Source organism: Nycticebus coucang, chromosome X, assembly GCF_027406575.1.
Source record: "Nycticebus coucang isolate mNycCou1 chromosome X, mNycCou1.pri, whole genome shotgun sequence".
NCBI classification, from domain to species: domain Eukaryota; kingdom Metazoa; phylum Chordata; class Mammalia; order Primates; family Lorisidae; genus Nycticebus; species Nycticebus coucang.
This window is the reverse complement of record NC_069804.1, coordinates 156,680,502-156,695,644: the sequence shown is the minus strand read 5'-3', so window position 1 is coordinate 156,695,644 and position 15,143 is coordinate 156,680,502. Positions and strand designations below refer to the sequence as shown.

Here is a 15,143-nt window from a genome sequence, read left to right as displayed (position 1 = left end):
AATTTAAGGTTGCTGTGAGTTGTGATGCCATGGCACTCTACCAAGGGCAACATAGTGAGACTGTCTCAAAAAAAAAGAAGGGGCGGTGCCTGTGGCTCAAAGGAGTAGGGAGCCAGCCCCATATGCAGGAGGTGGTGGGTTCAAACCCAGCCCTGGCCAAAACACGGCAAAAAAAAAAAAAAAAAAAAAAAAAAGTGTCTGGCAAATAAAAGGCCCTCAACCCCTCAACAAATATTTGTTGAATAATGAATAAATACAAGATGGTTTAATATTAGGAAATTAGTATAATATGGTCCATCAATAGGTCAAATAAGGAAAAGCAATATAGCCATATCCATAAATATTGAAAAGATATATATATATGATTAATATAAGGGTGTATATGATTAGGTTACATTGTTTGCATTTGTTAGGAAAAGTCTGAGTTTTTTTTTTTCTTTTTTTTTTTTGGAGACAAGAGTCTCACTTTGTCGACATGGCATCACAACAACCTTGAACTCTTGGGCTCAAGCAATTCTCTTGCCTCAGCCTCCCTAGTAGCTGGGAGTACAGGTGCCCGCCACAACACCTGGCTATTTTTTTTTTTAGAAATGAGGTCTCGTTCTGGCTCAGGCTGGTCTTGAACTTGTCAGCTCAGGCAATCCACCCACCTTGGTCCCCCAGAGTGCTAGGTTTATAGGCATGAGCTACCGTGCCTGGTCAAAAGTCTGGGTTGTATTTGAGTCCTTCATGACTAAAAAACACATAAGCTTGAAATGAATGCTCTTTCTTTCTTTTTTTTTTTTTTTGAGACAGAGTTGCCATAGTGTCACAGCAACCTCAAACTCTTAGGCTCAAGTGATTCTCTTACCTCAGCCTCCCGAATAGCTGGCACTACAGGTGCCCACCACAATGCCCGGCTATTTTTGTTTTTTAGAGATGGGGTCTCACTCTGGCTCAGGCTGGTCTTGAACCTGCAAGCTCAGGCAATCCACTCACCTCAGACTCCCAGAGTGCTGGGATTACAGGCATGAGCCACGGTGCCCAGCTCTGAATGCTGTTTCTTAATATATTCTTTTAAATCTTTCAAAGCAACAGGCAATAATGTGCTTAACAGTGAAACACCCCTTGAATCAGTCTCACTGAAATTAGGAGCTAACCAGGGTTCATCATTATTATTTAACATTGGTCCCTAAATTCTCATTGGCATGATGAGACATGAAGGAAAATTAATAGTAGTAGCTATTAGAAAGGAGACAAAATTATTATTTGCAGATGATTAAGGCTATCTACCAAATGAAAAATCTAAACAGCAAAAAATATTAAAAATAAATTCCAGTGAAGTGGCTGGATAAAATACAAATACCCACAACTCAATTCTATATACTAGTAATAATCAATTAGAAGAAAATAGAAAAAAGATCCACTCACAATAGCAGTAAACATATGAAATCCAACATAAAATTCTTAACCTGAAAAAATACAATATATATGAGGAAACTACAAAATTTTAACAAGAGATATAAAAAGTAGACCTAAATAGATAAAATTATAAGTCCCTGATAGCAAGGTAAGTTTATAAAGAAGTTAGTTTAATAAAATTTGGAACATCCCTATGATTTAATATTGGTCATTAAAAATCAGTTTGTTTTTGAGACAGAATATCACTATGTTGCCCTCGTTAAGAGTACTGTGGAATCACAGCTCACAATAATCTCAAACTCTTGGGCTTAAGGGATTCTCTTGCTTCAGCCTCCCAAGTAGCTGGGACTACAGGCGCCCGCCACAATACCTGGGTATTTTTTTTTGTTGTAGTTGTCATTGTTGTTTTTAGCAGGCTTGGGCCAGGTTCAAACCCGCCAGCCCCAGTGTATGTGGCCAGTGCCCTAACCACTGAGCTACGGGCACTGAGTTTTTTTTTTTTTTTTTTTTTTTGAGACAGAGTTTTACTCTGTCACCTTGGGTACAGTGCCATGGTGTCCTCGCTCACAGCAACCTCAAACTCTTGGGCTTGAGATCCTCTCGCTTCAGTCTCCTGAATAGCTAGAAATACAGGCACCTGCCACCACACGGAGTTGGTTTTTCTATTTTTAGTAGAGATGGGATCTTACTCTTGCTTAGGCTGGTCTTGGACTCCTGATCTCAGGCCATCTACCTGTCTCATCCTCCCAGAGTGCTAGGATTACAGGTGTGAGCCACTGCACCCAGCCAAAAATCAGCTTTTAAGAATTTTTAATGATGTGGGAATATGTCCAAATGTTATTGAAGATGCATGCATAAAAATTATACATGAGGATTCCAACTATGTAAAAATATAAATAAAAGATTAGAAGAATATATATCACAATTTTAACCATAATAGTGATCTCTAGATTGTAGGAGAATAATTTTAATGTGATACTTTAAACTTTTTTGAATTTATAAATTGTATATAAAGAAGATATATTACCTCTATAATCAGAAAAAAATATTTATAAGGCATTTAATACCAACATCCAGACAATGGGAATTACATATGTATTAATTCCAAGATCAGGCCTGCCTGACATACCCAGGGCCCCTCTCCTGCAATATACTGTGTATGCTAAAGGTTCATGCGTGCAGCTCAAGAATCATGATAAAATCAAGTTTCAGTGCACATATTACTAAATGGACAGAAATAACAGAATTTTATTCACGTGGTCACATAATTATTTTTCCCCTATGATTTAGTGACTTGAACTTTGGATATAGCAACAAATGGCCAATTTCTACATAGGACTGGCACAAAACTAAAGCCAACAATTAGGTATTTATAAGACAAAAGGCACAGCTCACTTTACCTTTTCAGCTTTGAATCAAATATCTTTCCATAACAAGTATAGGACATTTCAGTATCTTATTTAAGCAGCAATGTCAGTTGCTACAGAACTGTCTTTGCTCTAATTTTGATTTTTTAGTGTTATTTTTGCTTTTTCCTTTCTATATACAGTAAGATATAGACCTGAAGTATTTTCTCTCTTGCATACCTGTTGCTGGGTTTACTTAGGCTTTCAGGATCAGCCCTTAAGACTTCCAAAATCCATGACCAAAGAAAAGAAAAATAAAACCCAAACCAGAAAAAAGCCTACTTAAACCATTCAATACAAATTAATGGTGCTAAGGCCAGGGAATGTGTCTAAACAAAATTATGTTTAACCCATAATCCCACGCTAAATGCAATTCCCACTCATCTAAGAGATAAGGCAACCCATTTGATTTAGATTCATGTGGTCAGATATTCTTTTCCATAGTAACCACACAGTAGTCACAGTAGTAGTCAAGTGCCCATTTTCTCCTTCCTATAACACAGAAAGATACAAAGAGCGGCTTGCACAGAAAGTTGATGATGATTTGATTCAAGCAGATAACAAATGAGAGAATGGTCAAAAGAAAGATCATGTTACCTCTGATAAGGAGATGCCTTGAGGGGATGGGGTTTAAATAAAAGACCAAAATTATTTTAAGAAAGAAATCAAATGCCTGAACAAAAAATTTGAAGAAGTGTGTAGATTTCCAAAATAATATAATAATAAATAAAGGAAAACATGATTTGACATACAAAAATTAAAGAGTGGGGGGAAGTTTACAATAAAACAGCAGTTGAAAAAATAACAAAACCCCACCCATAAACCTTATGGGCTTTAAATATTTTACTAACCCTTCCTACAGTTATCAATTCCACAGCAATGATTTAACTGATAGCAACAATACTGGTAACTCAAAGACGTTCAGCATTAGAAAAGCAGATCATATTTTTGATTTTTTAATAAAGATTCTCACCAGGCACCTGCTTTTTCTTAGGCTCAGTCTAAATGGTTTGGGGAGACAATGCTTATTTTATACGACTACATTAAGAAAATGGAGACTACAGGATAAAATGGTAAAATAAAAAATGTGCTCCCCAAAGTGCCTTAGATATAGTATTTGTGAAAATATCTGGTGAAAGAAAATTAATTCAGTTCAGAAAAATACTCACTGTTTGAAGCTATGTCAATCAGAAGAGTTTCTTCTGCTTCTGAGGGGAGAAAAAACAGGATCAGAGAAAACTATTCATTGTAGCAAAAAGACAATGCCTCAGTAAATAGCTGCATTTCTCAGTCACTGCTCCTAGGTCTTAGAACTTTTTTTTTTTTTAATCTTTTGCTTTTTTTTATTTAGAATTTTTTAAAAAAGGATTTTAATAGCACTAAGTGCTAAGTAACCAAATGGAATTCTTCAAAGCATCTCAAGGAATGACAAATTAATAGTAGGGAACATAACAACATGTTAATTCAAATGAATGAAGGCAAGTTTAATTCCCCCTAACATACTAATTTAATATAATCTAACTGTGTCCTTTAGAACTTCTCATGGAAAGCCCAGGAAATGGCCCTGAAGGCCCTAGAAGTGAGTTAGTTTCTTAACTCAGATCTGTTCTCTGAAAGTTTCCCAATAATTCCCTTACCTCTGACCCTGCCCCATATAGGAGCAAAGTATACCCAAAAATAGCCTTACAGGACACCTTTCGGTTGCAATTAATACATACCTGTGGGCCCAAGGCCTACCTTACCCAAGAGGTATAAAACAATGCAAAGCACTTTGTAAGTTTGGAGTTTTTTCACCTGATGCCTCTCTTAGATTTTCTTCTTTACCTCTAGTGTCTAGACCTAACCTATCTCTTCCTCTCTGACTTCCCTGGATTTGACCAACAGCACCTGCCAGACTCTCTGGGCTAACTGAACTCTGGGGGATTAGCGTGGATCTACAATGGTCAGATGGAGTAGTCTCAGCCTCTTCTATCTTCTTCCCAAGGGTGAACTGTATACTTGGCTCCATTATTCATGTACAAGAGAAACGGGTAAGGAACTAAGTTGTCTAATTATAGAAAGTAGTCTCAATACTATTACTAGCATTGATTAAGCAAGAGAAAATAAGGCATCAGGTCACAGGTATTATTATATGTTTACCATTGTTCTTCAGTAACTTCTAGCTTTGTAAAACCTAAGCGTTTATAGTTTTCAAAACAGATGCACAGGTAATAAAAAGAAGGTGAAAACAAAAGGACATAACTGTCCATTTCATCATGGGAAACTATGGTATATATGTGTATATATTTTCTCAGATCCCAACAAGTACCACTACAATATAACAATCAGCTGACTATTTCTTTTTAAAAACAATACTAAGAGAAACAGGGTAAAAGAGACCAAATGAGTAGTACAAAAAGGCAAAAAACTAATAGGATGCTAATTTAAAGTCATGTTATTCTTTTTCTTCTGCAAAGAGACACACCTTGAAAAGTGAGGTAACTACAGCATGTGGTTTCTTTCTTTTTTTTTTTAGACAGAGTCTTACTTTGTTGCCCTCAGTAGAGTGGTGGCGTCATAACTCACAGTAACCTCAAACTCTTGGGCTCAAGTGATTCTCTTGCCTCAGCCTCCCAAGTAGCTGGGACCACAGGTGCCCACCACAATGCCCCGCTATTTTTTAGAGATGGGGTCTCGCTCTTGTTCAGGCTGGTCTTGAACCCATGAGCTCAGGCAATCCATCCACCTAGGCTTCCCAGAGTGCTAGGATTACAGGCGTGAGCCATTGCGCCTGCCTTTGGTTTCATTGTTTAATGTTTCTTTCACACAGGGGAGGCTTAATAGCTATGAGTTGATTCTACTATACAGTATGCACAATAGTCATTGAAGGCATTTTTAATTCTTAATATATGCTGCCTTAAAAAGTCATAAACCACAGACTTAGTATTTTCACTTACAGGAATAAATCCTGAGGAAATGTGTAGAAGATTTATGTAAAGACAGGTTCACCACTTTACTATTTATACTACTGAAAAATGACCCAAATGTCAAATACAGAGAAATAATTACATTATGGACAATTCACAAAATGGAGTAATATACAGCCATTAATACCATGGAAAAGTGCTCATAATATTATGATGGTATGTGGAACAGATAAAAAATTATATAGGAAGAGTATCATTCCCCTGGAAAGTTATACGTAGAAGAAAGGAAAATGTCAGGTATTTATCTCTGAAGGATGGGAATTTAGGTGACTTTTTTTTTTTTTTTTTTGAGACAGAGTCTCACTTTGTTGCCCTCGGTAGAGTGCTGTGACATCACAGCTCACAGCAACCTCCAGCTCTTGGGCCTAGGCGATTCTCTTGCCTCAGCTCCCGAGTAGCTGGGATTACAGGTGCCCGCCACAACACCCAGCTATTTTTTTGTTGTTTGTTGCAGTTTGGCTGGGGCCGGGTTTGCACCTGCCACCCTCAGTATATGGGGCCGGTGCCCTACTCACTGAGCCACAGGTGCCGCCCTAGATGACCTTTTTAATGTTTTTCTGTTCTTTCTAAACTTTTTGTCACTTTTGTGAAGAAAATTCAATGTAGTTTAAGAAAGAATACATGCAAGGTAGGATATGAGTTTTCCAAGAAGCTACAACTGATACAGAAAGTTTCTGCCTAATGAAACCACCAGACCTGCTGGAAACAGAATGCACTTGTCTCTAGTATCAATTTCCTTTCCAGAGCAATATGAGATGACAGAAGCAATACCTCCTACACAAACCTCCCAATTTTTAAGTTTCATTGAAGCAGATGAAACAACAGATTTTCTGTGTTGGGCTGCAAATCTGAGGGCAAGAAGCCAGATATTTCCTCCCTAGAGTTGATGTTATGATTCACCAATGTCAAGGTCTGAGGATCAGCACAATTGAACGTGAGAAATTACAATCTGGCAAAGTGTGTTGCCAAATGTCTTAATTTCAAATAGTGGGGAGGAGAAAAGTGCTAAATGTGTATGAATCCAAGAGACCTGGATACTTTACAATGAACACTGTGTCCATGAAGCCCAAGAACGTCATTTAAATTCATATATAGGCCAGTTGGCATAAAATACTACCTATATAGGTAACAGTCTACATACATCTCTAATCCCAGCCAAAGAAAAAGGTGACCCATAAATTCCTGCAAATTAAGCAATATATTTCAATATAACCCTTCATCACTCTTAGACAAAGCATTTATCATTTACTCAGTGTTATCTTTTTATGTAAAAAGTAATATATTTCACTTTACATGCAGTGACAAATTTATATACGTATGTTACAATGCAATAATGACAATAATGACCAAGGAAAAATATTATAAATTAGGTAAGCAAATAAAGCTAGTACCTTGAACACATCTGAAGTGGCTATTTATAGGAATGATATCTTGAACATGCTGTTCCTTCTCATACAACTGGATTATTAACCTAGGAAACAAGAATGCATTAATGGTTATTGAAAAACCCAAACATTTAGCAATAAAATACTTTGCTGTCTTGTTATACAAATCTAGTCTGTATTCATTAGATTGCATCTATTAATAGTTCCCTTGATCTGAAAATCATGACAGCTAGATACTGCTCTATGTCTAAAAGGATGTTAGTGGTGATCAATATCTGAATTCCCACACTGTTCTATATGCCATATGTCCTAAAAACAGCTTACATGCTTAAGCGTATGAATCATAGAGTATGCACACCAGAGTAAAGAACTAACAGCTAGTTGTGAACTCTTTGAGGGCAGGGACTTAGGCTGTCTTTTCATCATAGCATTTCTAGTTCCTAGCACAGAACCTGGCACATAGCAGTTGCTCCTGTGTGTTAAATAAATGAATTAGAAAATTCATAAACTAGCTTTCCAATTAAATGCCCATGGCTTTTACCAAACAATGTTCTCATCTCTTCAAATAGGCACTGCGGGTTAATACAGGAGAAAGACGGGATGCCTAGCCAGCTAGATTAGTCAAAACACAGGTGACCAAGGTAGCGGACATCAGACTGCCTTCATACTCCTTGTGTTTTTCCTCATTTCCAACTTCATGTTGGTATTTCTAGGTAAACATGAGTGAATTTGGCTTACCATTATGAAACGCAAGACTTCTAAATCCATATGTACTCTATAGTACTAATTTTCATTTATAACTTATCCTTAGTGGCCTAGAATTAAGGTATAACCTACTGGCAAGAGCCATTCTGAATGTCAAGTAGCTCTTCCAAACACTCTTCAGGTGGTTCTGTTTGTTTTTGCAAGGAAGACTCCTCTTTTCTCAAATATCACCCCCTATGTGAAGCTTTCTTCAATATCCCCCAAGCAGAACCAGTGGCCTTATCCACTCTCTTCCAGTTGTTCATTTCTCCTCACCAATTTGAGCTCCTTGAAAGGACTGGATCATATTCAGTTTTGTCTGCAGGCTAACAGATGTTCAACAAATACTGGTTGAATAAATTAACTAGCTTACTTAAGCTACAAGTAGAGGTGAATTTCTAAATATAATTGTTCGACTTCTGTCATTGTTTCAAAGGGTTTGATTTCTATTTTGCTTTTTTCTTTGGGGTGCTTGTTATTTTAACTTTTTGGATTTTTTTCAAATGTGTTAACTTTGAAGGGGATAATCTGGGTTAAGTAAGTGCTTAGATAGAACCCAAGGAAATAAAAATATTAATGTTGTTTTTCTGCTTTGATCTTGCTTTACTGATTTGTAGGGGTTTATATTTTAAGGTGATTATAGAAATATGGGGCAGGCACCTTTCAAGCTGGAAAGTTCATGAGTTGAGCAGAGTCCTATAAACTCAGATGGAAACCAGAAACTAGATAAAGGTCTGAGAAAGCACTGGTCAAAGAAGAAGAGCTTACTTTGAGAAAAATGAACAGGAATCACTATAATCTCAAAATATGTAGACTAGAAACAGTATTGAACATTTTTGCAAGGAAGCAGTAAAGCTTCAACTGGGCTGTAATATTAAAAATCATCACGAAACAAAGATAAACTTAACATTTAAGTGAATTCCACAAATATTTATTAAATATCTACTATGTATTAGCTACTAAATGAATTATAGCAAAGAACAGGGTTAAGAATAAGCATAAAAGATCTACCTAAATGTAATTATTCACTTCAGAACAGAAAGAGTAAAAATAATAGGTATATAGCAAAACAATGGAAATCAGAATTTGGTAGTTCTCAGAAAAGAATGACAAACTGTGAGTGCAACTCAGCATTATCCCTAGGAAATACTTTGATTTGTTCAAGGAAGGTCAAGCAACAGTTTTTGCCATAGTCTATTATCCTTGGAAAAAAAAAGAATTTTAGTGTTTGATTCTCTGTCCCCCCCAATATTATTTTTATTATTTTTTTTTGAGACAGAGTCTCACTATGTTATCCTCGGTAGAGTGCCATAGCATCACAGCTCACAGCAACCTCAAACGCTTGGGTTTAAGCGATTTTCCTGCCTGAGTCTCCCAAGTAGCTGGGATAACAGGGCCCGCCACAACACCTGGCTATTTTTTGTTGCAGTTGTCATTGTTGTTTAGTTGGCCAGGGCTGGGTTTGAACCTGCCAGCGTTGGTGTACATGGCTGGCGCCGTAACCACTGTGCTAAGGACGCTGAGCCCACAATTTTATTTTTAATTTTAATTTTGGTCTCTCAAGCAAATTTCTCCCTTGGTTGACAATAAGAACCACAGACCAAAAGATTAAGACAGACTTAAAGTTCCAGGATAAAAAGGCCAAAAGTAAAAAGTTCTGGATGCTCAAGTCAGAGAAGGCACGCAAGAGATAAGAATTTGAGGATTATCAGTGGTATTACGGTATTACATGTCTCCAATAAATGACTTTGAAAGAAACTTCTCAATCTAATTCTGAGATATGTTGCATAGGTGAAGAGCTCACTTATGCTACTTCCTAACTGTGAACAAGTAACTTAATCTCTCTCTGCTTCAATTTCTATGTACAAGGGAAGGGGATGATGATAATACTGCAATTTCATATTAACCAACATGTGCAAATTAAATGAACTAATTAATGAAATGTGCTTTCAAGAGTATCTGGCACACACCAAGCCATCAAGTACTAGTTGTTGTCATACCCCCAACATACAGGATGGGAACACAAGAATTTGATTTCTCTGTGGGGAAGGATACAAATAGTCACGACAACTGCCACCAAGAAGTTTAAAAGTCCTGCTAGCACAAGAGCTCAGATAGGATAAGGTACCTGTCTTATGGGCAGCTGCTCATTCCCTTATTTGCTGAACTGAATCCCAAATCTACTAAGCCAAAGGACCAGATCTTGAGCTGTAGTCATCTCAACAAAGTGGCTATCTATTCAATTTTCATAATTTTGTTTCTACAGAAAAGAAAACCAAGGCACAAAAACTTTACTGGTTTACCTGAGGGTCACATCTTTCTACCCCATATTAGCCTTTGGAAACATTAGTGGTGTTCTGCTTTTTCAGTTCACTTTTCTGTTGAATTTAGTTTTATTAAACTGATCTTCCAGGGTTTGAAGAAAACCGGGGAAAATAGCATGAACTTCCCATATCGACAGAGCTGACATGTCAACAAAGTAGGACATAGAACTAATGGATGGCCAGTTAGAGTGGCACCAACAGTGCTAGAGAAGAGCAGGCTAGGTCAGTGGAAATTTCTTTTATGTATGTTAGACAGCATAGACACAGAGGATCTAAAAGTGGAGACTGGGAAAAATTGCTTATAGGTAGAATCCAATGTTGGGAGATGGCAGGATTTAAGTGAACAATTTTTAAACTGGGAAGAAATCTGATGTCAAGAAACCAGCCAACAATAAAGGGAAATGGCTTGGGCACACAGGATCCGACTTATGATACGAGCATATAATGGTGATAGCTTACCAAAATCATCTTTTGATCAAGCAGCCAACAGTATTTACTGAGTTCCTGTGTCCAAGCCAGAGTGGAAGGTGACACAGACTGATAGAATGTCAAATGTCATTTATGTTTTGACACATTTCATTACCTTTTCTTTCCAACATTCAAGTCAGCAAGTGAAGCAGTTACTGGCTTACACTACACCATTACTGAATTAATGAACCTGTCTTGGAACAAGTGGATAAGGGGGCAAGGAGACTGGAGGAATCAGCTGAATGGGGTTAGGAAAAGACAAGTCTGTAACATTAACAACAAATCATGTCAACAGCACTTTTACTTTTTGTAAACCACTTTCACATTTATTATTCCCCCATTTGTAGCTCCAAAGGATAAGGTAAGACAGTTAATGTTTATAGTCAACTGATGAGTTAACTAAGGCCCAGAAAGCTTTATTGACATGTCCAAGGTTACACAACACATGTCAGTTACAGGGGCAGGAACTAAGAACCCAGGCTTCCTGCTTCCCCGCCCATTGAGTCCTTCCACTGAGCCACACTGCCAGGCATAATCTAGAGGCTTGGAAGTTTGAGACAAAGTCCTGAGGTTAGAGAGCATGGGCACATCACACCTGGGCCTGAACCTGTTGCCCGCATGGCCTAAGTGAGAGGAGGATGGGTGGCTCTTTGCGGTTTGGGGTTGGGAAGTAATGGCAGGCTCCCCTTCTCTGTGGGAATCAGGTGGTTACTTACTCATATTGCCCATTCCTCTGGGCTAGGGTCAGGGCGCAAGGCTCCCGAAGAGGACCCTTCATCTCCATGCCCTCGATAGTATGCGGGCGCTAGTCAAGGGTCTCTTTTAGAAGAGCGACCGGGAAGGGGTGGCGCACTGGGGAGCGAAGGGGGTCTCCCGCCACCCCCCCCCCGCCCTGCCCCGTTCCCCAGGCGTCGCCTCCGCGCCGGCCCCCTCTCCCGCTCTGCTCCGCCTCTAGGCCTAAAAGGCCCCCCCACCCTGCAGCTTTCTGCAGTTCTCCGACCCCCACCCCTGTTCCTATGTGCCCTCCCCTCCCCCTTCTCTCTGGCGGATACAGCAAAGGGCTGGGCTCCGACCGGGAGAGACGGCTCCATCCGGGCGGCCTGCGGGCTCAGCCGGGCGGCGGACTGCGGGTGGATCAGACGACACTGCCTCCCGCGTCCTCACGCCCACCCGCCTCCGCTGAGCGTCCTTTGGGCAGCAGCTCGGCGCCGGGAGTCGGGAGCCGGGAGCCGGGAGCCGGGAGCCGGGAGCTGAGAGCCAGGAACCTGACCCGAGAGAGAGCGGCGCCTCGCGTCCACGCCGGTTTTCCAGGCCGCCGCAGATTCCGCCCCCTGCGGTCAACCTGCGGAACTACAGCGGGAGAACCGACGGACGGGGGTCTCTACCACGTCTAGTAAGGAATGCCTCTTAAATGTTACCTGTGACACTAGAATCGTTCTGAGGACTTCGAAGATTGCCACAGAAACAAAACACAATCATACCTATGACAGAACTCTCCAGTGGAGAAAAAGGCCTCTTAAGGTTATAATGCACCGTGTTGGTTATTCTACTACTCAGATGTTCTTCCCTTCCTCTTCTTCTATTTCCTAAATAGGAAAATTCCCAAAAATACATACCTTAGCTCTTCCTTGGGTCCCCTCCAGGTCATCTCCAAGCAGGCAACGTCCAAATATATATTCTTGGCTCAGAACCCCTACCTAATGAACCCCACTGTTAGAAGAACACTGTGTGACAAAACGAACTTAACATTTCACAAAACTGTCCAGGCTTGAAACTTCAAAGGGTATGCATGCTTTCTTCCCCTCTTCTATCTAATCTCTGTATCTAATCAGTCAACAAACAAACTGGGTTAATATTTCTTTGTAATTACTTTTAGATTCCTTGTTTTCCCTCCATTCACACTGCCATCACCTATTATAAAGCCCTTGTGATACCCTATCTGGATTATTGCATTTCCCGCAAGTAAATCTTGTTGGCTCTACTCTCTCTTTGACCCTTTTACTCTGTTGACAGCCATAAAAATATTCTTCCCTAAGTAAATTTTCAATTGTGTTATTCATTTGCTTGAGAATCTATAGCAGGCTAGTCTCAAGACGGATCTTAAAACTACGGTAATTAAGAGTAGATTATGAGCCAGTTGTGGTGGCTCAGCCTGTAATCCTAGCACTTTGGGAGGCCTAGGTGGTAGGATTGCTTGAGCCCAGGAGTTCAAGAGCAGCCTGAGCAAGAACCATACCATCTCTATCTAAAGTAGAAAAACTAGCTGAGGGTTGTAGTGAGCACCTGTAGTCCCAGCTGCTTGGGAGGCTGAGGTAGAAAGATAGCTTTAACCCGGGAGTCTGAGGTTGCTGTAAGCTAGGCTGACCCCATGGCACTCTAGCCAGGGCCAGTAAGACTCTGTCTCAAAAAAAAAAAGTATATTATGAAAAAATTTAAAGCTGGAGGGAGGGTAATTAGTGGGTCCACACCTACAGTGCATATTAGAAGGGTAGGTGAAACTTACTAAGTGTAGAATATAAATGTCTGAACACAATAACTAAAGAAAATGCCATGAAGGCTATGTTAACCGTTCGATGAAAATATTTCTAACTGTATATAAAACCAGCACATTGTACCTCATGATTGCATTATTGTACATAGCTATGATTTAATTTAAAAAAATAAATTAAATAAACATACTAGTGCAAATGTCAAAAAGAAAAATTTAAAAATAATACATTATGGAGATAGATGAATGGAACAGAATAGAGCCTCCAAACAGACCCACATATATATGGAGAGTTGAACCTATTCAGTATGTGTGACGTTTCAAATTAGTGCAAAAAGAATGAATTCTCCACTTAATGGTACTGAGACTATTGATTATCCATATGGAAAATTAAAAAAAAAATTAGATCCCTACCTCAAATCATAGAGGAAAAACCAATTCCAACTGGATTAGGGATCTAAATGTGAAAAGCAAAACTTTATAATTCTCAGAAGAAAAGGAAAATATCTTTGTGATCTTGGAATAGGGAATGAGAATGATATATTTAGCTACATTAAATTTAAAAATTTGTGTACTTCAGGACAATATAAACAATTTAAAAGACAAGGCACAGACTGGGAGAAGACATTTTTAATGCATACAGTTAACAAAAGATAACCTATGAAGTTTTATACTTCTAGCTGTCATCACCTGACTTCCTTTCCCACAATTTTCTCTGATGCTCTGAGCTTAGCCACACTGGCTCCTTGCTGTCTCGTCTTACCCTGTCATACTCTTTGCTTCAGAGGCTTTGGACTTGCTGTTCTCTCTGCCTGCATTCTCAACTGCTTCAGGTCTTTGCTCAAATGTCATTTTCTCAGTGAGGCCTTCCTACGCCACTTTATTTAAAATTGCAATTCAACTACCTTCTTCTCTACTCCCATATAAACATGTTCCCTATCCCTCTTCCCTGTTTATTTTTCTCTGTAATATTTATCACTATCCACTATTCCATCTACTTATCAATCTTATTTATCATTTACCTTCCCTCACTAGTTTGTGAAGGCAAGGATTTTTGTCTATTTTGTTCATGGCTGCATTTTCAGGGCCTAGAATCATTGCTAGAACAAGTTAAAATGCTAGAAAATATTGATTAAATGAATGAATGAATTAGTATCAAGGATGTACAAGAACTACTGTAAATAAGTATGAAAGAAAGAAACATGGTAGAAAAATATCTGAATAAGCAATTTATAGTTGAGGAAACCCAAATGGCAAAAAATACACAAAGCTTGCCTAACTTTATTACTATTTAGAGAAACTGAAAAATAAAATCATCAGATACCATTTCACAACCATAACTTTGGAAAAAAATTTAGAAGTCAGACAATATCAACTGTTGTTGAGGATGTAGAAAAGATAGAACTCTAATCCACTGCTAGAAGGTGTATAAGTTGGTAGAACTATTGTGAAGAGCAATTTGACAATGTCTAATAAAGTTGAGAATGTAATGCCCTTCAATTCAGAAATTCTATTTCTAAGTATTGGTCCTAGCAAAACTCTAAAATTTTATATGCACAAAGAGTTATATGAAAGAATGTTCACTGTAGCATATTTGTAATCTCAAAATATAGAAGCAAATTGAATGTTTGTTAGCAGGTAAATATATAAATAAATCATGGTATTCATGATGAATGAATTTAGCTGTAAATGACAGAGTTAAATCCAAAAAGATAATATCAATCAAAAAGAAAATTAAATAATGTGTATGGTATACTATTTATATAAAGCCTGAAAATATCATTTTCTGGTTACATAGTTATGTAATGCTTCTGGTTACATAGTTATGTAATGCTATAATAGTATCTAAAACATGAAAGGGCATGATCGCCAAATTTAAGGAAGGCAGAGGATTGAGAATGGGGACAGGCAAACAAGGAATATCAACTGTATCTGTAATATTTATTTATTGAGACACAATC

The 15,143-nt window shown here is 38.5% G+C and overlaps 1 protein-coding gene across 8 annotated transcripts in view; it reads right to left on the bottom strand.

Moving 5' to 3' along the window:
- Positions 1 to 12,017, bottom strand: part of OCRL (OCRL inositol polyphosphate-5-phosphatase) — a 55,810-nt gene extending 43,793 nt beyond the window's left edge. For 4 of the 8 annotated variants that reach the window (XM_053580106.1, XM_053580109.1, XM_053580112.1 and 1 more), the window contains exons 1-4: positions 11,747 to 12,002; positions 11,411 to 11,493; positions 7,165 to 7,244; positions 3,977 to 4,015 (exon numbers count right to left, since the gene is read on the bottom strand). In XM_053580106.1, the coding sequence (XP_053436081.1) occupies positions 3,977 to 4,015; positions 7,165 to 7,244; positions 11,411 to 11,493; positions 11,747 to 11,785 (241 nt within the window). In that variant the 5' untranslated portion in view covers positions 11,786 to 12,002. Of the gene's footprint in view, positions 1 to 3,976; positions 4,016 to 7,164; positions 7,245 to 11,410; positions 11,494 to 11,746 lie in introns of all 8 variants that reach the window. The other 4 variants (XM_053580110.1, XM_053580111.1, XM_053580114.1 and 1 more) reach the window with 3 other exon arrangements.
- Between the last annotated feature and the right edge of the window lie 3,126 nt (positions 12,018 to 15,143).